At 43.5% G+C, this 25,702-nt stretch overlaps 1 protein-coding gene across 1 annotated transcript in view; it reads left to right on the forward strand.

Moving 5' to 3' along the window:
* rtn4rl1a (reticulon 4 receptor-like 1a) overlaps positions 1-21,904 on the forward strand; it is a gene marked incomplete at its 3' end in the record, with an annotated part of 69,618 nt that extends 47,714 nt beyond the window's left edge. The window contains exons 2-3 of the mRNA XM_079171753.1: positions 19,529-19,983; positions 21,005-21,904. Of these exons, the coding sequence (XP_079027879.1) occupies positions 19,529-19,983; positions 21,005-21,904 (1,355 nt within the window). The remainder of the gene's footprint in view (positions 1-19,528; positions 19,984-21,004) is intronic.
* Positions 21,905-25,702: the final 3,798 nt, after the last annotated feature.

Genomic DNA, 25,702 nt, shown 5'->3' on the forward strand with positions numbered 1-25,702 from the left:
TCTGCTTCGATTTATTTTTTCACGACGCTTAAGCCTCTGTGGGGCAGTTTCGTCTCCGCTGACTCGTGCAAGAAGATTCTTGTTGAGTCACCGAAGGTCATCTTTTTAGATTCCCCCGATCGCGTTGCTTGAGGAAACCTTAAGACATCAGAAACATACTTAGCTAATTAGGGAGGTCTAGTTGATATTTTTTGAAGGAATTCTCCTATAAGGCTATACAGGGATAGCGGTGGGCGTACTACAGTATAAAACATAATATCTGTAGGCCAGGGATTTGGTATTAACCTAATGGTGTGCAGGATTTTACACAGAGAGACATCTTTGGGGTATGGCAACAGTAAATGGAAAAAAACCCACAATAAAAATAAAAACCCTACACTCCCATTTCAAAACAGATTACGACAAAAACCCTGTCAGTCACCCGAAGGATCATGCAAAGTATAAATTGTTAAAATATCATCTCCATGTTGTTTGGCATGAAATAACACCATTCAGTTGTCACTAAATTCAAGTGCAAAACAAACCAACAACCAATTATTATTTCAGTCTCCTAAAGTCACAGGAGCCTAAAATTGTTGTTTGCATTTCACTAAAGGCTGCATGTGCTTTCACTGGAATGTATCTGGCCTGAATGTATCGCGTATCAAATGGGTGTTACCGTATGTATGTATGCATCCTGGTCTCATTCGCAGCGCCGTAATTGGAAAACAAAGTCAAATCCATTTTAAATCAAGTTTTGACCCCGCAAACCTTAAAGCGTGCCAATTAGTGGTGGGTAGCGAGTGCAGCACAGCGGCGACAACATCAACATTGTCTGGAGTGTGTTTAATGCTGCTAACATAGTGCCGCTTGTATGCAGAGCGTGGATTCAGGGAGAGCAGTGTTAAATATTTCAGCTGATGTCCTCACGGGCGTTTGCTGTATTCAAAGACAGAGAGAGACAGAGAGGGACTGTTGATGTGGTTAACAGCTGAGAAATGGATGAATATAGATCAAACTAAAGTAGCAAAAACAATAAGGCAATAACAGTTTATTATCTTTGTCTTCCACGTTGGAATAACTGCTGTTGAGAGTATCATTTGAGGTGAAAGTGTGAGCTGTACGATTTGGATCCCAGCTGACTCCCACACAACTGTTAGACCAACGGGGGAAAAAAAATAAATCACCTCAGCTGTTGTTGCTCTTAAACCCTCCTTTCACACGTTCTTCTTGTGTTTACTATCGCCGTCTCCGTCACTGAACTGGCCTCTACCGCGACATCCATGTTTGAACGACATTCAAATCCAAGAAATCTGATCCATGAAGAAAGAGCCTTTTCCACCTCTGGCTGCCTCTTTCCTGTCTCAAGTCTCAAATACCACATGAAAGCGGCGAGGGGTTTGTAGATGTTTCCCCGGCTATTATTTTCATCTCTCTCCTCGTCGTAATACGCGCAACACTCTGTTTTGATGTGTACAATAAACTTATCAGAGGAACACCACGGGAGGTCTGTGCAACACTGGGAGTGGCGCGGTGGGGAAGGCAGCTTAGGAGCTTACGGACAACCAACACAGCTGTTGTAGACAAAACAACACAGAGTTGAACCATTCTACAACCTGCTCGCTGCCAAGCATGGAAAATCATGCCGCGTTGCTTTCTCCTAACAGGTGCACATGTTTATGACAACGAATGAATAAAGAAATAAACAAGCTGTAGAAAAATAGGATGGGGTTGAAACTTGGCTCAACAAACTCTCGCTTACTGTCTGTTCCTGCAGGCATTGCAGTTGTTTAACCATTACAAAGAACGGAGGCTATAATAAATGACTTTTTTTCACAACTGTGTTAAATATCCCACTCGTTTAATGAGCCTCTGCATGTTTCAAATGCATCCTTTATCCATTTTCTTTTTGCTGGATAATGGCATCGCGCCACTTAAAGTGCAAAAACGGAGCACAAACAGGTGCACCCCAGAGTGTCTCTCACCCATTTGCTGTTTCCTCTCTTACATTCTTGTGAAAACCTTTTGAGCGTTTACTTCGGTTTTCCAGTCATTCTTCCTCCTCGCTCACCACCACCACCCTCCTCCTCCTTCGTCTTCCCCCCCCTCCCTGTTTTACATCCCTTGTCCTCTAATCGGACTTTTCTGAGAAGTATAGCGAGGAGAGAGAGACTGCTCCAGGAGATTTGAGAAGCCCATAAAGTAAAGCGGCTCTCTTCCAAAGGCAGCTAAGAGGCTCAGGGGAGGATGGCAGTCGCTGTCTTCTTCCAGAACATGTGCCTCAAAGCAGTGACATGGTGTCATAGTGAGGGGAGCACAGAGGAAGAGAGGAGAAAGAGAAAACAGCGAAGGGTGGGGGTGGGGGTGGGAGAGAGACAGAGAAAGACGGAGAGAGATAGAGCTTTGTCAACTTGTCATCCATTATAGATTGCCTATTATTCATTTAGGCCAAACTGGCCTTGTGCTGTGCTCTTCTTCCGCTTTCATCTCTGCTCTCTTACTCAATCCTTCTGTGCGTCTGTATCTGTCTCTAGGCAGAAAACCCGCTCTGCAGTATTTTAGGATCTCCATAAGGGCAGCTCTTCTGCGTACAGTAAAGTGTAGCGCCGTGCCCTTCTGACTACACACACATGCCAAATATGTACGATCTCAAAGAGAAAACTTGCGCAACGAAAGAACAAACCACATACCAACTGAAAAAACTTTTCATGCATGTCATTTGTACAATAAAAAATAGTTTTACTGTACAAATCGGATGAGTGAAACATAAAGATTACAGATATTTTAGCACTTTATAATTTTTTTTGAAAAGTGATGTATAAATACAGACTTTTATTATAAGAATATTGATATTTTCATTATTATTTTATCTCCTCGAACCCCGACTGTCCTCTTAAATTGTCCCAATTTATCACATTTTGTATCCGCTTTTCATTTTTTTATGGCCTCAGATATCACACGTAGCGGAGATATCCAAGATGTTTTAAGCATTATTTTGTACAGAAATTTCCCCAAACTTTAACCTGACTGAATATGCAGTAACTTTAGAGACCATTGCTGTTTCTTTCATGGAAACAACTACTGTAAATGCAAAAGCTCTCACATGTGGCTCACCACTTGGTCAATCACAGCGGTGCACTGCGCTGCTTCACAGGATGCCAAAGATGCTATTCATGTTAACATACTGGGGAGCTGCTCAGTAAACAGTTTGCTGATGTGTAGTTGCCATAAAACAGCTTCAGAAGGTCAGAAGAGAGAGTTTGATAATTTGCTTTAGAAACCTGAATAGCTGTTGAGAGAGATCTAAGTGAAAGTCGTCTTAGAGAGCAAGACCGTACAATACCAACCTACGGCAATACTGCAGAGTCACACGAAGACCTAATTCAAACCTCTCACATTATTGCTTTTACAGATTTATAACCTTACACAGGATATACATACGCAGTGTGGGTTTAATGGAAGGCATTATGCATGGGTGTAAAATAACTCTGCATTGGCCAAGGAGGTAAAGGATGTCTACATCCCACCTACGCTACTCTACATTCGTATTTAGCATCATGTAAACAGGTTTCTTCAGCAAATTGGGCTAAATATGAGAAACCAGATGAAACTGGACTATTTGCATGACAAAAGACCAAGGACAGGTAAAGCACTGCTTTGGTGGCAGTGCAGTATGGTTGGTAGGGATGAAATTCGGTTCGCTGCCAGATTACAACATGCAATCTTAACAAATAAGACTACTTGAGCACATGTAAACGCGTAAATCGTGTTGCTTGGACTGATTTCTCACAATAATCTGGTTTCTGGTGTGCATGTAAATGTAGTCCGTGAGAGGAAGTAAGTCCTGTCAACAGGCAGGTGTGATTCAGTGCTCTGCAGTCTCAATTTGAATATATGCACCGGAGTTCCCCAAATCTTCTCGTTCTGGATTTCTTCCTATCCTGTCAGATAGTTTTCATTCTAGCGGTCTAATTAGGGTTCGATTTACACCTGAGCCGACAGGTGACAGCACTTAATTGCATGGAAGCGCACAAATCAGAAGCGGTTTTGAGGATCACTGACTCACACAGGCACGTGCCGACATATGCTCAGACACACATCACACATGCATGCAGACACACCTTGCCCACGCATGCAAATAACATTTCCAACTGCTCCCCCCTCAACCTTCTTGTCCTGTCAAAGCCGTTACACAACAGCCGTAAGACGAGGTGCCACTAACACCCGACAAACAAATACTTTAACCTCAGTAGACCACATGAGAAAAAAAAGAGAATACAATCTGCTCTCTGCTCCTGAAGTGCTGTCAGACTTCATCTCATCACTGGAGACAGAAAAGTTGCTCTTGAATTTGGAGTCGCGGGGGTCTCGTCCAGGTTTCCTTACAGATAAGCAGACAAACATTCTCAGGTCTGTTCTTTGTCATCAGTTTTTGTTTACCAGCAGGACTTTTAAAAGGACAGTTTCGATGTATTACAAAGTTTTGGCCATCATTTCTATTGGCTATGATGATGGCTCACCAAAGTAATCGCTGAGATCTACGTGACATCGCTACTTAGAAGTCTGACAGCGCATGAAACTAACTGTGATCAGTGAAGTTCAGTCAGATTGTTTCGGAGGTTAAACCGAAAGTGAGCACACTGGAAAAGACGGTAATAATCCCTCATTACATTCGGAAGAAAAATTGGGAGCGCGCACAACTACAGTCAGAGCGGCAGGTCAGAGTTGATCCAGAAATAAACTGGGGGTTGGGGCCCATGTTTCAGTTCTGAACAGCTACTTTTCTAGTGGAAGCCAAGGTACCAGAATATCAGAGTTTAGAGCGCTCTGTATTTAGGTTAGAGAGGTTTATGTGCACCAAATATTCCGGTTTAGGCCCTTACTCCGAAAAAGAGAATATTCCCAAAAAGCTGTTTAAATGAAAATGAACATTCCACTAATATTCCCACTTCAAAAATGAGATTGCATTGATTTTGTAATAATTAAATTAATGCATCATATTCTCTACAGTTCTTGCGTGTGCATATTTGTATTTGTGTTTGTGTGTGTCTGAGGTTTGTCTCATTTTCCCAGCTGAGAAGCGTTGCTGTTAATTACTTAGTTGTTGTTCGATGCGAAGGCGATCCCAAGGCCTTATGGGATGGGGTGTAAATACCAGCCGAACACAGCAGGATGTTCGAGTGCATGTGTATGCTACAGTACTGTGTGTGTGTGTGAGTGTGCGTGCGTGCCTTAGCGTGTCTGTAGTGTTATGCGCATTTTGCAGAGTGTAATCGCTGTGTACGTTTTGCTAAGGCCAACCGGTGAGTGATAGATAATGCACCGCACTACAGGTAACAAATCCCTGTGCAGTGAATACATTGAGCAGAGACATCTATGGAGTTAAAGAAGTGGACAAAATGCCTTCAAAATCCAATTTCCCAAACCTGCTTTGCATTCAGCAGGGAATACTTGTTCCTGAATGCAGCACAAGTTGGTATTTTTTTTTCTATTTCTACCCATCCCTCAGTACATGCGTCATACTGTACGTTTCTGAAAAAGGCAGAGGTCAGAAGGAATATTGAATTAAATTTTAATGTGGTGACTGTGGGTTTGTGTGTGTATTTATGTACACTGTTTTATTCACGTCTCATCAGAGATCTGCGTGTTTCTGTACTCATACAGTATATGTCTGCGATACTGTAAATATATGCGTGTTAATAAATGTATTTCTCAGAATGTGAGTGTGTGTGTGTGTTCCCCTATTCTCAGCTATGCAAATGTTCATTTATGGTTTTCCAAACGTTTGTTTTTTTAATCTATTTTACTTCAAAGGGGCACATGGAGAGCTGGGGGGCCTTCTAGCATATGGACTCTAATTGAAGGAGAGACATACAAACAGAGATAAGACAGAGAGGGAGAGAGAGAGAGAGAGTGTGTGTGAGAGAGAGAGAAATATTTGAGGTTGAGTGCGTGTGTCTGTGTGTCTGTGTGTGTGTAAAGGGTGTTACCTCAGTGCAGAGAGACACTTTACCATCATGCAAAACCCTGCAGCATAGAACAACCCTGTGTGTGTGTGTGTGTGTGTGTGTGTGTGTGTGTGTGTGTGTGTGTGTGTGTGTGTGTGTGTGTGTGTGTGTGTGTGTGTGTGTGTGTGTGTGTGTGTGTGTGTGTGTGTGTGTGTGTGTGTGTGTTTGTGTTGTCTCCAGGGCTGCCATAAGCTGGCAGTAGAAAGTAGTATTTGTAAGATGCATAAAAACACATAAACACACAGACTTATGTTACTGGCATTGCCTGCCAGGCCTCTGCTAGTTGGAGGGAAATTGTCAACCGTCTCCGTCTCTCTCACTCGCACAAACATCTACATTAGCTTTTGTTCCCTTCTGTCATTTCTCACTCATTCTCCTCAGAAGGACTGCATGTAGTTTGACATTTGGGATACAGGTGCTAAAACAAAGTCTCAGTACAATCCTGAATAAATATAATTTTCATTTTTGTCCACACCAAGCCGTCTACATTTGTAAATACATCTTTTTTTCTCCGTTTTAGGTCTCGTCCACACTGCAACGATAGAATCATTTTATAATTTAGTTTTTTCAATGAAATATCAGAAAATAGTGAAACTGGCCATTATATTATCATGTATCATGATGTGTGTGTGTGTGTGTGTGTGCATATTAGCAGTAAAGTTAACTCTCCGTCGCCTCTAACTTTCTCTACGATCATTCTTTGTAAACGTCAATGTAGCCAATTACATTGCACAGTTGTCGTCGTTCATTTGCGATCATAAAATAGAGATTTGATTGACGTCTTTGTGCAGCAGCACATAATGGTTGCCTGGTAGTTAACCGGTAATGTTTATGAGAACCAACTACATTTTCCGTTCAGCTCTGTTCAAACGGTGTAGTTGATCATAGAGACAGAGCAGAGCTTTAAACAACTGGGGCTGTGATACAGTTGGGTGCAGAACAAGAGGGGAGTCAGCAGTTTTCCTAATGTTCAGGAATAAAAAACAACCCTAAAAACACAGACAGCACGTTCAATTTAACTGGCTTAGTATGAATGTCGACTCAGCTATGGACCAGAAACCTCCCACACACACACACACACACACACACACACACCGTTTTTAGCAATTTTCACAAATTCTCTCTCGCACACACACACACACACACACACACACACACACACACACACACACACACACACACACACACACACACACACACACACACACACACACACACACACACCCCACCCAGTGTCGGAGAAATCCTTGAAATGAGGCATCAGAATTCAGAGCCACGTTGCATGGGTCAATCAATCCTTATCCAGATCCAAAGACAAATTTGGAGGGAGTAGAAGAGGAGGAGGAAGATGAGGAGTGTAAACAGAATGAGGAGAGGGGTCAGAGGAAGGTGGTGCAACGCGGGTGAGAAATTGAGAGGATTATGGAGCCACGGTGAAGGTGGATTGAGTGGACGGACATAGAGAGTCGGGAGGGAGGATGGAGTCGGAGATGTGCATTCATAATTCATTTCCAAGCCGGTGTGTGCATTTGAGTGTGAGGTTTCGATGCGATACTCGTTTGAGGAGGCTTCTTAGAATATGAATGTGTGCATAGCGATGTGTGTGTTTGCAGGTGGCGCAGGTCTGTGAATGCATGTTTTTTGTGTTTTCCAACTAAGCTCACGTGTGTGTGTGTGTGTGTGCGTTTGCAGGCAGTGTTTGTGTGCCACGTTTGTGGCCTTGAGGAAGAAAATCAAAACATTTATGGAGTTGTGATGAGTGCCGTTGCCCCTGCACTGAAGAAGATCAGGGACGCGCTGCTCCGCGAGTACGCTTCTCTCTTCCTTACTCGCCTCGGGTGATGGAGAGAGAGGTGTCACTCTGCCGGGAATAAAATGTTTCAGTTTAATTCAAAATCACCAAGATGTCTTTTGTTGAATAAACCTTGTGAGTGTGTAAAAAAAAGATGGAATTACTTTTGGAATAAAAAAAAAAAAGAGGTTCAAGGGAAATTTCTTTCCCGAGTTTGGCCTCAGTAGACCCAAACCCAGTCATGAACAAAACCCTTCACCTTTAAAGAATTGTTCCACCGAAATCTGACAACATATTTCCTCATTTGGCCCTTGTGAGTACCTCTCCATGCAGATAGTTTAGTTTTATTTGCTTTGACGTATCCTTCTCTGAAACCTGTGACGCCACCCCGATACAATGGAGGTGAATCAAATTGCGTTTTATGATGTTCAAATATGAAAACCTCAACGGTGACATGTCTTCTTAGAAACAGTGTCCCAGTTACCCTAGACGATCTCTGTGAACTGCTTTTATTCAAACAGCCCTGTACCAAAACATGTAGTGTCAATGAACTGCGAGCTGCTGCAATCACAGAAAGAAGATAAATGAAGTGTGGAGACAGGAATCGAGGGAGCATCCACATGTGGACACAAGGACAGAAAACGTAACACTGAAAAGAAACAGCAGCAAAACTAAAGGGCAATGGAAACAGGAGGTGGAAGTGTACAGAGGAGAGTAAGAAGGGGAATAAAGAGGAATGGAGTGATTGAATTGAATGGCTGAGTGTGAGAATATTCACGGTCAAGAAGTCTCAAAGCACAGCCCGATCATGCGAACGGATGCCGCATCATTTCTGGTGTACAGCCATTCTCAAGGCTCCAACGAAGCCCCCAAAAGTTTTCCGCTCCACTTTTGAGCTCTTGTTCATTTCAAATGAAAAAAACAAAAATACAATAAAAAAAAAACATGCCACACACACAAAGCTCACAACTTCTGGTACTTTTCTGACCCTTTTGTCTTCCAAGTCACTCTAATACGGACGAGATTGTTCGTTCTAGCGTGGACACGGAGAGTGAAACGTCCACTTAAAATGAGAGGCAGCGCTTCAAGATTTTCAAACAGTATATAGCATTCAATATTTGCCATTTGCCATTTTAGGCTTGAACACATTTCATCAGCTCTCGTGCTATCACCTGGATGAGAATCTGAGGCATTACGCTCGACATCTTCGAGACGACAACAAATCACTTCAATCGTGCCTCTCTCTGTGCCATTTAGGTAAACCTATATTTGTACTGCAGAACAAGTGTCTAATGTATATAAACTCTCTTGTCACTTTCTTCTTTTGATCCCTCTCATACTGCACGACAGAAAATGTCCTCAAGATTATTTTTAGCAATATCAGATCTGCAAACACATCAATGCCTTTGGCTATTTTTATCTGTCTTCTATATGCCGATGCAACATTTAATGAAGCTGCAGCTCCCTTCAGCAATACGGCACAGTGTGAGACTTCATGGTGAAGTTTGGACAGTGAGCCTGTAGCTCAACAGTAGAGAAGATGATTGTACTGCAGGAGTGGTTTGAACAGCTTCTGTGAACGTTGAGTGACATGATGGGATTGTGAGTCATCGCTGGAATCCATTGTAACCGCTTTGAATTCAAGCTGTACAGCTGCTCTCCCCTCCATGGAGGAGCTGACTTTTTCACAGCCACTTTTCAACCCTACAGGCGTAGACAGGATCAGTGGAGTATCTCTTTAAATAGAAACAGGACCTCCGGAATGGGAGGGCAGACAGGTTCATGATCAAAATCAAAAAGGTAATTGAGAAAACGAGGAAGCGTAGCATAACAACCTAGAAAGCAGAAAAAGAGCGAGACGAGACATTTCCAGATGATTCTAACCTTCACAGAAGCCGAACACTATGACTGATGGCTGGAGTTTAACCAGCAACCTTCAGATTAGCCAGATCCGATGACTGATGGGAGGGAGTTTACCCGACATGCTCTTCTCGCATCATCCATCTCTCTTTAGCTGATGGAGCAAAGCTGTGACACCTCCTCCTGTTCGCCTGCCACACATCCTTCCTCTCCCTTTCACTGCCCTTCTCATATTTCCTGACTGATGTCTTCTCTCTGCTATTTCTCTGTCATGCCACCTGCATTGTATTTCCCTTCAGCACCACAGTGTGAAAACTGTCAACAAGGAAGAAAAAAAAAAAAGCGGGCCAAACAGGGGAATGTACAGCTCTTTGCCGCACTAATATCATGCTAATGGTTGTTGTGAGAACGCTTAAAATTGCTGTCAGTTGTAAACTATTAGAAACGTTTCAGTCCGACACTCTGGATTGAGATGGACGGCGGTTGATCAGGCAATTTCATCCCAGCACAGTATACTGTATGTGTAGTTGTGCTCTCAAGTCATTAATCATTCTGTTGCAGTGGGTCTCACATTTGTCAGCTGCTAGATAACTCATTTTGGAACGAAACTGATCGCATCAAGCGCTGACAGTTCTATAGTGCTTAAAATCACTGTCCATGGGGAGCCTGTTTAATCAGAGACCTGATGCCGACCCCCCCCCCCTTGCTTGTTTTGGCCAATCAGTCTAAAAAATGGCCCATGCCTGCCTGCGATTGGCTCAGTCAAAAGGCAAGTGTGCACTAACAGCGTGTTATCCGATAAAACAGCCCCGTGACAGATGATCCCTCGGACGTGTCACTGCGCTGAAAACGCTCACTTCACTTGTCATTCCGGATATTTGTAACCCTTCATCTCGTTTGCCGTCTGCCTCCTTCCTCTTCTCGTCTCCCTTTTCGTGGATCTGTGTGTGTGTGTCTGATTTACAAGTGTAATCCCCGAGCATGACGGAAATGTCTCGCTCCGAGTGCATCAAAAACAAATACTGTGGAAACGAGGTGCAAGAGCGCAGACAGTCGCAGCCATGAAAGATTTATGCAATAATAAGTCCTGATGTACTTTTAGCAGCCTTTGTAATAGAGACAGATGGGAAACCAAACGAACAACAGGGAGGAGAGCGGAGGAGGGTGACAAAGGGTGATTCATACCTGCAGTATAAAAGGCGAGAGCAGGGAATGATGTAGTCACAAGAAGGGGAAGAGAGAGTTCCTTGTGCTGAGGGGAATTGGACAAACAGCTAGGAAACCGCTGGCCTGCCATGCTGCACTTTCCCTTCCTCTTCTCGGCGGCGTGTTGGACAGCCTCATTTCTCCCTGCTCTCCACTGAGACTATCTGCCAAAGAGCGTTCCGGATTCAGTCATGGCAAGACACAGGAGGCCAACCAGCACCTTAACCACAACTGCTGTAGAGTGTGTGTGGATGTAAACACACACACACACACACACACTCGCACTCCACAGATGTTAAAACCATACACGAACGTTCATACACACCATCTCAGCAGACACAGATGCCTTCCGCCAGATCAGGGTCAAGTCAGGGTCTTTGCATCTGCATTTAGGCCTGCAAGCTTGTGTGTTATCGTTCGTAATAGTGCATGTGTCATACGTTTTCAGTATGCTCATTGTTATCACCTACTTGCTTATTTTCAAAAAAAATGATTTATGTTCCCATGCACCCAAACATTTCGTTTTCTGCAGCTCAGATTACTCAGATAATTAAAAAAAACTGAGCAAATGGGCATCTGATTGTGAACCACTAAATAAATAAGCAGTTGCAAGTGCTCCCCAAGTGCAGTGTACACAGCGTTTCAAAGTAGAGTAAGGGGTACTTGGGTCTCGGCCTTCCATGTCCTTGCGTGCCTGAATGCATTAGTGTTTGATGCCCGAGGAGGGGGTGGCACACCTCCTCCTCGAAGTCTGACCGTGGCCCCCGTTTCCCACTGACACATGTCACCGTGTCGGTCTGCGTTATCGTGGTTTCAGTGAGGCAGGACGAGACGGGAGAGCAGCAGCAGCAGCACTACTGTACGTCTTTCCTCCACTAATTGGCAGGACTTAAATAGGGAAAGCTGTGACCTGCATCATCTGATTATGCATGTGGAGAGAGTGCATATGGGAGGGAGGGGTGGGCAAAGTTTTTCTGAGTATAATAAGAGCTTGATTAGTGTTGAGATAAGCTTACCCTTTAAATGACCCAATTACTGCATGCAAAGAGGGGAGAGGTTATTTTTGAATTTTCTCCCTCTCACAATGTCTCTGCCTCTCTATCTCCGTCCCATACACACACACACACACACACACACACACACACACACACACACACACACACACACACACACACACACACACACACACACACACACACACACACACACACACACACACACACACACACACACACACACACACTCATGTATGCGGCCCCCCTGATCAGAGTAGACTTTGTGAATGTTTTTAATGGGCAAGTATGTTGTGTGCTGAACAGCTGTCACTGCGCCGGGCCAGGGGCCACAGCAGATAATCCGACCAGGTATTGTCATGCGGGGGAGAATAGACCACACAGGACCGGTCCGGCGCTAATTATAAAATACCTAGATACCTTGGAAAATAGTTTTTAAAGCAGGCCTTCTCGTATTTGTTAAACAGGCGAGGCTCCACGTAAGGTGCTTCATGATAATGAACATCGATTTTCCCTTTCAAATTTAAGCACTTTGCTTCCCTGCTGGACAGAGGCAGACAACCCCGCTGTGCTGGGGATCCTGAGGTTAAAGCGTCCTATTATTATACAAGATTAGAAAGGAACATAGCTGGTGGATTTGCATGCTTTAGTGCATTAACAATGGCTATTTTTAAAGTACACTAGACTGCAGGCTTTTAGATCTCGAGGCAGCCACCGATGTACATGCTATAGACAGTAACTTGCTTGAGATGGGTTGTCCATAGTGAGCACTTCATTGCCATTTACTTAATAAATACTGTATATTCACAAGCAAGGACCGTTTAGAAAAGTAGTGTCAGCTACTAAAAAAAAAAAAGCATCACATCAGTTTGGTTGTTTGTTTAGCACGTACCTCATCCCGCTTGAGACAGTTAAGGACACACTAATGGAAAAATATGTTTAATACAAGTGCTCTGACCATTTGGGGATGTGTATCTTGTATATGATTGACCTTCAAGTCGTGTCCCAATGGTGTTACTACCCCACCACAAGCAGTCAGACAGGATCAAGGATCAGGACTGGGGACGTAGCTCAGGTCGTTTCAAGAAATCAATCGTCACTCCTACTCTGCCTGGTGAGCCATTGATTTGTCTGTAAGCTTTGCTTTCATCTTTTTTTGTTTGGGGTCACAAAAGTGTGACTTTAAGTTAAAGAAAATTTCAAGACTACAAAATTGTTATTCCAAGGCCACAGAGGATCAGCGGTGCAGAGCCGGCAATATTGACCTGGTTTGTCTCTAATATGAAGATGGATGTAATGGTTATGTACTATATTACATGAGGGGAGGATTATATAGTGCAGAGATATTTCAGCTGTGTCTTTGAGGCAATGACGCCATTTAAATCTCTCATTAACTCTGCCAGAGATTTATCACCATTTGAATGAGCAACACTAAATGATCTTTGGGATTATGCTAAGCTAAATCAACCACCAACAAGAGAGGAGCAGCATCTATGTCGAGTGTCTGAGATAGCCGTCGTCCCTCCTGCACCCCGTCTCATTCTCTACCTCCTAATTTTTGTAAATTTCACTCTTATTTCTCGCCGTTTTGCTCTTGCTTTATGAATTTATTTTTATTTTTTCCAGGTGAAACCCTGCCACTGCTGCTTAATTACGGTTGATTATCTGTGTCTGTATGTGGGTGTATGGGCCTGCGGCCTGCGTGCACGTGTGTGTGCGCGCGCACCTGGATGCACAAGAAAATACATGTGATTCAGTGTGACTAAATGTCTTTTTTTTTCCTCTCTCTCTGCAAGTTGAGTATGCATGTGTGTAAATCAATTTGCAAGTGTTTCTTGTGACTCACCTCACAGAAGGTCGTGGAATTAGTCGGCAATTCATCGTAAGTCACAGCTGTGTTCTGTGCAGAGCAGGCAGACGTTTAGACACCTACATATATAATGGTCCACGCCTGGCAGAAGATCCCTGTCACCCCCATCATCCTTTATAAGCTACAGTCTCACTGCTCTGCTCTCTTTCCCTCCCACACCGCCACGCTGTGCCTCTCTCCCCTTGCCTCTGCTTTCATGTTTAAGAGCTCCTCATTCTCTTTGAGTTTGATATTGCCCATTCCCCCACCCCCCTCTCCTTTTCCCTCCCTCTCTCACATTCCCCCGCTCTGTTACTTTTTCCCTTATGTTTACCAGAATGAGTGGCAGGTGTCTCTCCTCCAGATGCCAAGTTGTAGTTGGGAGGCAGTTGTGATGATGGCCTGACAAGCAGCATGTGGATGTGCTTCTTCTTTTTTTATTTCTGTGTGTGTGTGTGTGAGAGAGAGTGTGTGCGCGCATTATGCCTGGTGTGGAGTGATGGAACAGAGGAGAGAGATGGCTCTTGTAATTGAACCCCGGCTGTGCTTGATGAAGCTTTCAGCTAATATCTATCCGGGGAGGCTAAGGTGAGAATTTAGACAAACAACCAGCGGGAAACAGATGCAGAGGCAGAGAGAGCAAAGAGAGAAAATGAGAGAGAGAGAGAGAAAATGAGAGAGAGAAAGAGAGAGAGAGAGAGAGAGAGACAGAGAGAGTTGTGATTAAAAAGGCATCGCTTGCTGAAATGGACAATTACTGGTGTAACGTGAAAGCCATGCATGTATACCAACCCAGAGGACAAAAGGACATCTACACCAGTGTGATTATGATCCAATCAAGCTGGAATTTGAACAGCAAAACATATTTGACGATGTGGTGTAGTGGACAGTACTCTAACACCTTTCTATTATTCTGTAGTATTATACGCATATTAGATGAGCAGTAAAGAAATGATTTTCTTTGCTTGCTGCCCTTTTCCCATTAGCATTTTATTTTTTTATTGTAAGGCATTTTGTAACTTTTTTTTTTTTAAATAAAGTTATTATTTGTATTATGTTCGAGTAATGTAATTGGCAAATGATTTAGCACAAGCAAACGTTACAATTAAAAACTAAGCTGCAGCCAACGTACTGCGCTCCACCCTTGTTCAACAGAGCACCTGGTTGACTAAATCATAAAAATGATTTCACTCTTAAGAAGGTAGTAGGTCTCAAATGAGCTATAAAACATTACACCCCTCACCAGAGATTCACAGCTTTATGGAAACTCACCCTGATTAATCTTCCTATTTAACAGCAGTACATGGGAATATGCGTCATGAAGAATTACGGGTAAAACATATTTTGATGTACCTGGAGTCTCCTTACTGGGAGGTCTGACGCTTGGCTTAATGCCAGCTTGATACATCTGCTAATTGCTTATTTGCAATTAGCCGTCTATTATTATGTATTGCAGACTGCACGGTTGCTGTGGAGCTGAACAGTTGAAAATCTACAGCAGTAAATCCAAAGATTTTTTCCTCACAGGTGCTGAGAGCAATCCATTTTAAAAAACAATTCATGCATTATCTACACGCTTATGCTATTGAAACTTTAAACTGCAACTCTTTTTTTCTCATTCGCGCCATCAAGAGCAGACTAACACTTTAAGTTAATAAAAACAACGCCGTCTGAAATGAACGACTGGATGCTAATGGGGGATTTGCTGCTCCCAGTGTCACAGCCATACGGTATCACATTCTGCAGCTGTAATATTTGATATAATCACATCCATCTCTCAATCTACATTTTAAACACCCACAAGCGGCAAGCAGAGATGGAAACACGTCTGCACACATTTCCCTCAGATCGGCTCAAATGTACAGTATACACACACGCACACACACACAACTACGGACACTATAATGCACAATTAAAAGCAGAATAATTTAGAGGATATAATTGGAAAGAATAGAAGAGGCAATGCGGAGGAAGAAGGAAGTCAGATATAACGTGATGATGAAAATGAAAAAAATAAAAAAAAGACTGCAGGGGTAAACAGAAGGCAACGACGAAGCAAAAGCAATTGGAAATGCAAACTAACACCAGAAGCACTATCACAAGTACGTGTCAAGCAGACTTATACTGTTGAAAAATTAATGGGACCAGTGGGAACACCGTATTGGGGAGTTTAACAATGTAAACTCACACTACTAGCTGATAAATGACAATTGTCATCTGTGACGTTGTTGAGGTTTGAACAAAAGGAAAATTGCTTAATTCTCATTTATCGAAACCCTTTGTAGTCCCATGTAGAGCATACTTCACCAAGACATGAAGACCTTAAGATATACGTACACGAAGAGCTAAATGTCATGGTCATGTCAATTTATACAATAAAACATAAAAGCTCAAAGGAACTAATGAAACCTCAAACCAAGACAATACAGTTTTGTCAAGCGATTCTCAAAAAGAAACACAAACACACAAGGATACAAAGTCACAGATACATACAGACATGCACATACAGTCCAAGATGCTCTGGAACACAGTACACATTTTTACACATACGGGGCGGGGCAGAGCATCGGAGCAGCACATGAAGATAAAGCTGTGGTGGAAGGAGGCAGAGAAGCATGAAGCAAAGGGCAACACACATGAACAAATAAAGTAGAGAAGAGGAGGACAAACTAAAAATCATTTTGATTACCCTTAGGGACTGAATACACACTGTATGTAACAGCTTACAGTATATTTGACCAATCAATGCTACAGGCAGACTGTGAGAAAAAAACTAATCAGTATGAAACAGATCACAGTCAAAGGAGGAGAAATATCAGGGCGTACAGGTCCAGGTGGAGGAAAACAAATCAATCTCTTTGTATTTTTCCAAAAGAAAAGGAAGAGTAAAAAGTTAACCTCTATGATCTATAATATGAAATATGTTTCATAAGTGTAGGTTTTATTAAACAAAACATTACTTTACGTCACAGCGCGTCTCCAAAACAAACTAAAACGGAAAACAACTCATTTTACAACAGGTGTACTTTAAAGTGGGAACAGAAAGAAAGACAGACAGACAGACAGACAGACAGACAGACAGACAGACAGACAGCAGATGATGGAGAGATAAACAGTGCATGCACATACACACTGCACAAACTGTATCTGAAGATTGTGTGTGTGTGTGTGTGTGTGTGTGTGAGCGAGTAAAAGAAACCCCTTTTAAGATTTCAATAAACTAATGCTAACATTCAATGTTGGCAGAAGTACTCTGATCTCTACTTCTAAAGTAACAATAGTATACTGTAAATACTAATGCAAGTAAAAGTACAAAGGTTTTAGCGTCATATACTGAAGGAAGGGTACCACAATTAAACATGCTCATTATGCAGAATGGTCCATGCCAAAATAATATAATTATATTGTTGGATGATAATTATTGATGCATAAAGTGATGAACACATATCACTTTAATGTTGCAGCTTGATGGTTCATGTAGAGTTCATTTTAATGGCTTTATATATTGCTTGGCAGTTATATCTATAATAATGCATGGTAAAAAATGTTTAATTTATTGCAGAAATAGAATATATTCGTAGTGTTATGAGTTGTTAAACATGGAAACAAATATTACTCCAACTGTTAATTAGCAGCTAGTTAACGATGAAAGTTTGTATATTGGTTAATCACTAACGAAATGACAAATTGGCACACTGTATAATAATATGTCAATGATAATTTATGAAGAACAAATTCTTTTTTTCATATTTGTATTCATTTGTTGTTATCTATAACAGAGTCTGCAGCCATGCTAGCGGCTCTGTGAGACTACTGTATACTAAATTGGTGCTGCAACCTAAATGCTAACCTCAGCATGCTAATTAGTGCTAATTGCAGGCTTAACTTTGCAGGTATTTGGTCATAAACCCAAATACTGGTCAGATAGTATTAGAACTGATCCCCTGACCTCTATAGCTAGATAGAGGTCAGGTGATCAGCAAAGTGATTCAAATTCATCCTACAGGGGACATGAATATCTGTACTAAATGACTCTAATCCATGCAGTAGTTATGAAGCAAATTAAATTGAATACCCTTGTCCTACATGATTACAAGTGTTTGCGTCATAATCTGATGAAAAATGGTGTATTATTATTAATGATTAAATAGTAAAAAACATGAGTAAAATGCACCAATAATGAAGTTGTTGTTGCAGACATCGTTTTTCACGCACTGATCAATTTTGAGATTTTGTGGAAAGAAACCATCCGAAATACACATTCCGGTGTTTGCACTAAATGTTTTCCATTTGCATCTGTAGATTTCTCCTCAATTCACCAAAAGGTAATCCTAGATAATGCCTCATTTGCAGATTTAAACGCAACACTTCAGGAAACTTGTCGAACAAAAAGAATTGTCTTGAACTGGGAAAGTTTCACGGTGAAATCTATTTGTAAAAAAAATCCTGTTCCCCCTGTTCCCGGGGTGTCTCCCTTTAACCATCTTTATTTATAAATGTAAATTCATACAGTATTAAAGAGGACTGCATCGATTTGTTGTTGGTACCACAGGACAGAAGACTGTCTGCCATGAGGACAGCTGGGATGTTTTTAATGAAAAGGTCAGCCTTGTCAAATACAACAGACACTGCTCTCGCAATATGTTCCAGATAAAAGGTCACGTATACAGAGTATACAGAGAGACATGAGGACAAACGCATACGTACCTGTGTGTCTGTGGTTACGCAAGTGCACAGAGCTATACAGACACATAATACGGCTCTGCTGACATTTCAGAACATGTTGTTCTTTACAGAGCCGTAGCGTCCTGGACAACCTGACATCTGCCGATCACATCTGTCCATGTGACTGACACACACAACCACTAAAGGCTGGACACATGTCAGCACATGGTGTTCATGTTGTATCGTAACCCTCTCCGTCCAGTAATCACTCCCCGGATCCGCACGTCTCCATCCTCATCTCTTTTAGCCTTTTTCCTTTTACCTCTCTGGCCACACAATACATCAAACACTGGAGTGATCCAATGCAGGAAAAAGAAAAGAAAAAAAGGAAAGAGATGAGGGGATTCTGAAAACAAAAAGTAATACCCACTTCACAGGCATGCTGCAGATGATTCCCGCTTCATCCTCCATCTCTTCCCCTTTCTCGCTTTCCCTTATTGTGGGAATGTATTACAGGTGGGGTGCGTGTTCACTTGTAAGTAAGAGAAACATCGATTTTTCTGTCGCCTTTTCGAGGATAACCAAAAGATATAACGCTGCGCGGCGCTTGATAAGATGCTGTGTGTGCGCTGCATCGTCAAGATTGGTCCCAGGAACACAAAGAAAATGTGACAATCAAAAAAAGATTATAATAATAATGACTGCGCACATACACTGCTCCAAAAATAGTTAGTTTTTAAGCGTGTGTGGTGGTGAAGGCGCCTCTTAGTATTAAGGATTGGCAAGGTTTTTGCCAAACGTGAAAAAATGGTCCCCTGAGTTTGGATTTGAAATTAAGATGAAGATAACAGTGAAGGGTGGTCAAGGTTAGGGCTTAGGGTAAACAGTTTGGGAACAGAAAGATGGGCTCACAAAACAATACGTGAATGTTTGTGTGTGTACATGTGTGTTTGTACGAGATTTGTAATTTGTCTGCGCTGAACCATGCCCATTGTTGCCCTTGTAAACTGAGAGCAATGAGTGTTCCATTGAGGATGTGTCTGATAACAAGAGCTCTGCTGTACGACTCCAATTAATTCTGCTCGTCTTTTTCTCATGCTCTCTTTCCGTTCATCTCTTTCCATTCTTCTTTTTTTATTCTCCTCTCCTCTCTCAGGTTACGGTGGAGTGGAGTTACTGTTGGTGCTGTGTGGCCTGGATCTCTCTCTGCCCTGCCCTCGCCACTGCATCTGCTACTCCTCACCTAGCACCGTCTCCTGCCAGGCCCACAACTTCCATGCCGTGCCGGAGGGCATCCCTGCCCAGAGCGAGCGCGTCTTCCTGCAGAACAACAAGATCCAGCGGCTGCTTCGCGGCCACTTCTCGCCCACCACCACCATGTTGTGGCTTTACTCCAACAACATCTCCTACATACAACCCTCCACCTTCCACGGCTTCGACCGCCTGGAGGAGCTCGATCTTGGGGACAACCGGCACCTGCAGGCTGTTGCTTCAGACACCTTCCTGGGCCTGGGGAGGCTACACGCCCTGCACCTATACCACTGTGGCCTGATCACCCTGCCTGCAGGCATCTTCGCGGGCCTCAATAGTCTCCAGTATCTCTACCTACAGGTACACGGATAACAGCCGACTCTTATCTCTACTGTGCTTTATATCTGCCACCGCCATCAGATTATGGTGTAATCTGTCCATCAGCCTGGCTCAGCACTTACCGCATATTCTGATTTATTTCAATTGGACAGTGATGAAATGCTAGCCGTTATCTTGAGTGCAGAGAAAATTGCACAAAGCAGCTCTTACATACATACATACATAACCTACAGCATAGCTTCTGGGATAAACCGCTGATAGCAGTACAGGAATGGAAATGCAGGGTTGGGTATACAACTTAATTATTTACATTGTGGGTTTATGAGGAGAAAAGACTCTACTATAAGGATTTCCTCTCCATATTATTGATGGGAAAATCAATTCATATCGACACTGAGTGAGTGTGGTGAAGTTACAGCTTGGATGTTTGATAGCATACGTCAACAGCTTGTCAAACGTACAGTTTGTGTGTGTGTGTGTGTGTGTGTGTGTGTGTGTGTGTGAGAGAGAGAGAGAGAGAGTAAATCAACCACGAACATTTCTGACGGGCCTCCCTTCCTTTAACAGAGTCCTCGACCTCAAACGCACCACTCAAAAGGGCAAAGAAAATCCTTTCTGACCCCTCTTATACCGCTCACCACTTTTTTAGCTACTGCCCTCTGGAAGCCGTACAGATCATTCTGCATCAAAAGAGGATACAGACTTTTAATTCCTTGCATAGCCCAGCTATTACCTGCACTTTATGTGCTTTGTTAATGTATTATGTGCAATAAGGCAAACCTATTCTTTGTGTTGTATATCGTATGTATGTATGTGTGTAATACTGTACAGAACTGAGCTAAAATCTGTACAAGAACCGACTACTGCTGAATTCAATGTACAGTAGGATAAGAATGTTTTAACCAATAACAATATATCATAATGCAGCGAATGCATCTTAAATTACTCATACAGTATCAAAGTGGTGTTCAATGCACTGCAGCCCATTTTAAGCTTCTGTTTGTGTTTTTTTACCTTCCGTCCTTCCCCTACATCCTGGCAGGACAACCAGTTGGAGTTCCTGGAGGACGATCTGTTCATCGACCTTCTGAACCTCAGTCATCTCTTCCTGCATGGCAATAAACTATGGAGCCTTCGCCAGAACACTTTCCGTGGTCTGGGGGTCTTAGACCGCCTGCTTCTGCACCAGAACCGAATCCAGTGGGTTGACCGCCAAGCTTTCCATGACCTGCGGCGCCTCACCACCCTGTACCTGTTTAATAACTCCCTCACTGAGCTATCCGACTCCTGCTTGACTCTACTGCCGGCCCTGGAGTACCTACGACTGAACGACAACCCGTGGGAGTGTGACTGCAAGGCGCTGTCACTTTGGGATTGGCTGCGTAGGTTCAGAGGCTCCACCTCATCTCTGATGTGCGTTTCACCACCAGAGCTGGTGGAGAAGGACCTGAAAACGCTGAAGAAAGAGGACCTGCCCAGCTGCCTGCCAGCAGAGGGTCATGCACACGGGGCCCCAGGTGGGGAGATGGAGCATGGAGATTCTTTGAACCACCTGAATCGTCACAGAAACCATCACACCCACCATCAGCGGCCGTACTTACCCCACGGGGATCAGTACAGCTTGCCGTCACCCTCGCCCCTGCCGCGGCCACCCAAGGGGGGCCGCAGAAACTGTACCCGTCGGGGCCGCAAGGCAAAAGGGGGGCTGAATGAGGTGCAGGTACTGCGGGAGGGGGGTGAGAAAGACTACACTCCAGGTGGAGGTAAATACGATCTGTCTGGAACTGCAAGGAGGAAGAACAAGTGCATCCCCAGAACTTCTGTCGGCCCACCAAGTGGGGTCCAGAGAGCCAATAATAACGCTGGGTCACACTTTGCAGATTATACCTTCTGTTTACAATCAGCTCTGCTGCTGTCACTCATCTCTGTCATCCTACGCTGAGGCAGGAAACGGCCACTTTTGCGCTGGCGATCCAACCCTATGATTCATTCTCCTGAACCACCCTGTCCTGGCTCTTTCAATGAGGCATGTGTGCATTAACTGTGAGTGTGTACATGACATAAAGAACATTATCAAATATCTACTGCAAAGGTATCCCTGCTGTATTAAGGCAGGAATCCTTTACGACTCATAATCGAAACATGGGAAAACAGGGAAAACAATTTAACCTATTGCTTTGATGATGTCACCTAGGGAAACATCAGGAAAACGTAACATTTGTCTCGGTGGCATCGATTGCTTCGCTCGATCCGCGCTCTTATGAAAACAAAACGTACAGCCACATAAAATAACAAGCCGGTGACTCATTCAAGTAACAGCGAGGAAACAAAAGAAAAAGCATAATATGGATCAAAACAGTTCAAGGCGCTGACTCTATGTTTAGCCCTCCACACAATAATGCTCTCTCGGAGCACCCTCCATCTGTCACTCACGCTGAGATGAAGACAGTCATTCATAACTGTCACACTGCTCACTCAACAGCACCTTAAGATCCAGAAGCGAGATACTGCAGACACCGGTGGCAGTAAAGTCAATCTTCGTACTGCCATAGCAGTAATAACTGGAATCACTGTATATCTAGTAATAAAGGGATGTTACTTGCATGTCTCACAGGACGGTGAACCCACTTTGATGCACATCTTTTAGTCTAAAGTCACTAACACACCACTGGTGTTGTGATGCATCTACATAACTGGCAGTTCTTCAAACTAGTCCTAGTTAAAAGGTGTCCTTTGTCCTTGTGACACATCTCCTTAAAAGCCATTCAGAACCAACCTCTCATTGTAAAGAGCCAACCGGTCACAGTCAGTGTAAATGAGTGAGTGAAAGAATGTCTGTGTAACCGTTTGTATTGTGTGAGTTTGTGTCTCCTTAAAAAAAAATACAACAAAAAAAAAAACACTAAAGCCATGCGGGTAGAACGACACTAGATAAGAACGCCTCATGAGAGCCAGTGGCCAAGAAGGACAAACTATGGAGGTACGGGACGGCTTCATTCACTCTTCAACCTCACTGGCTACAAAACGGGGGCATCAACGAGCCTGAAAGGTCAACACATGCAGGACAAGGGAAAGCCAGAGCTTGGGGCACAAAACATCTGACTTAAAGAAACTGTTATGTACTTTTGCTTTGGAATGCTGTGGAGGCTAATGGAAAAAAATATATCCTTCAAGTACAGATGATTCAATCCAAAAAGTCACAGGAATGTTTCAAATGCTGGGGGGGAAAAAGATGGCCCTAAAAATCAGGGAGGAGTGATCACCACCACAGCATAGCTCCTGCAATGGTTTAAACTACTGCACAAGAAAAAGCAGCTCAGAATATGTGATGATCACCACAGGGCAAAGGGACTGACAATCTCCTGCTGCATGCCTGTCCTCGTCCTCTCCGGTGTGTTTGATGTGCTCCAAAAACTGGTGGACTCGACAATCTGTACGCACGGAGCGGAGAGTTGGATATTAATGCTGCTACGTCCGAGAAGGCCCGCCCCTTTCTGAGGCTCCTTCAGGAAATAACAAGGACAGGGAGGACCATGGGACACGGTGTTCTGTATGAACCGGAGCGGTTCAAGCACAAAACACCCGAAGCCCGATCACCTTCACAGCCTTCCTGTCACACTGGAGACTACTAACCCCGGTTAGTCCAGGGATTTCCAAATCCCACCGCAGAGCACCACAGGTTACGACTTCAGACCTGAACTATTTCATAGTCCTTCACTTAAAAGTCCAAGTGCACAACTACAATACGTGAAACCTGTACAGATACACACGGGCCATCCGGGTACCTTAACTAGCCAGTAATGCTAAAAGTCTTTATTTATTTTAGCATTACACAGTTATACATTCTATTTTAAGAAGGAGCTACCCTTGTATGCAAAATATGACTACGCTAAAAAGCTAAAATCATGGCATGCTGACAAAAAGCACAAGAGGTTATCGGTATGGTTTGCTGGCGACCTGAACGCGCGTGGTTTGGAGGGGAATCGGACAGCAGGGGCCACATTTGTACCCTGCTTGTGTGCGTCTCCTGCTGAGCCCCGCCTTTTTGTGTCTATCTATCTAAATGTTGGGGACGAACAGAAGCCCGTCACTGGTGTCATTCTTCTGACATGTAGGATTAGAGGCCCCTTCTGGTGAACTTGTTTGTGCTGCTGTGAACCCAGAGGTGATGTAAATTGTGTCTGTTTATTCCTGTGAGGATGATTTCTTTTTCCTTTTGTAAAAAAAAAAAAGAAAAAAAGAAGAAAAAAAAAAAAAAAGGGGGAAACTCTCCGCTGTGTCTCGGTAGTTCCCTAAAAAAATAAACATGGGACCCAGGAGCTGGAACTTTCTTTTTTTATGAAATAAGATTATTATCATTATTTCATTTTTGGTTTATTGTTTTGCTGACTCAGTCAAGATACGGTACACTAACACAACACTGGTTCATCCCTCTGTCTTTCCCTCCCGCCTTCTCCTCCCCTCCCTCCCTTCCTGCTTGCATTTCTCTCCCTCCTGCTCCACCTTCTCCTCCATCCTCCATCCTCGTTGCTCCCTCCTTCTATCTCCTTATTCTTTTTCTCTCTCCTCTTCCTTTGTGCAGCCCAAATGTTTTGTATGTGGTTATCAAACAATGCCAGACTCAAAAGCTGTTTATAAATAACATTAAACAGAAAGTGTCCTCAAATGGCTGAGATGGTCTGTGTTTGTTTGCCTCGCTTTAGTAACATGCACATCTGTGTGTGCGTGTGCGTGTGCGTGTGTGTGTGTGTGTGTGTGTGTGTGTGTGTGTGTGTGTGTGTGTGTGTGTATGTAGGTGTGTGTGTGTGGCTAATAGACAGACCTCCAAAATGAGCCCTGAGGCTGACTGATAAGACGGTGAAAAGGAAAGAAAAATTATTTTATAGTAAAAAAAAAAAAAAAAAGGTAATGGAATAAGTGCGCAAATTCACCTACTGCTGCTGGGAGAGAAACACACCCACATTTAACCAGGATGTATTTTGGCCTCCTTCATGCCCTAGTTTCACTCATACACTCAGCAGCCTCACATTAAATATGCAGCAGAATGACTGTAAGCACACACAAACTCAAAAAACTCACGCACCTGTCAAGCTGTATTAGCTGTAAGGGGGGGGGGGTGTCTGGTGTCAGGTGAAGGTGAGGTCAGATGGAGCGCGAGCATGTTGCTGCGGCCGCTTTGATCGCTCGCACAGTGTTCACGTTTGTGCACGAGCGTTTGTTTGCACGTGGCACCGGATTGTTGGCTGTCCGTGTGCGTTTGTGTATTATATGCGCGTGTCCACCGGTGTACCGAGCATGCCCACTGTCACAGCAGATCCAGCCTGACAGCCGGCTAGGGCAAAGGGAAGAGGTGTGCCTCTGAGAGACAGTATCACTGCTCTGTTTGTAAAACAAAGCTGACAATTGGGAGGGGGGGGGGGGGGGGGAGAGAATATGACTAAAGCACAAGGAATAAAGAGGTGGAGATGTGGAGATGTCTGCGGAAGAAACACATGAAGTTATCAGTACCAAACAGAGCAGCAGCCAGGGGAGAGGAAGTGGGCCTAGTATGGATGGCTGAAGCGTCAGCTCCGAGTTGTGTCCGTCTAATCGCTGCATGCGTCTCCCAAACAAAGCCCGGGCTGCAGTGTGTTCACCCATGGAGAGACACTACATGTGATGAGGAGCAGCGTCTGACTCAGAGCTTCAGTCTCAATGAGTTCAGGGAGAATATGAAATATGAATCCGTTTTTTAAAAACA

This window comes from Pholis gunnellus (genome assembly GCF_910591455.1).
Source record: "Pholis gunnellus genome assembly, chromosome: 13".
In the NCBI taxonomy this organism is placed as follows: Eukaryota; Metazoa; Chordata; class Actinopteri; order Perciformes; family Pholidae; genus Pholis; species Pholis gunnellus.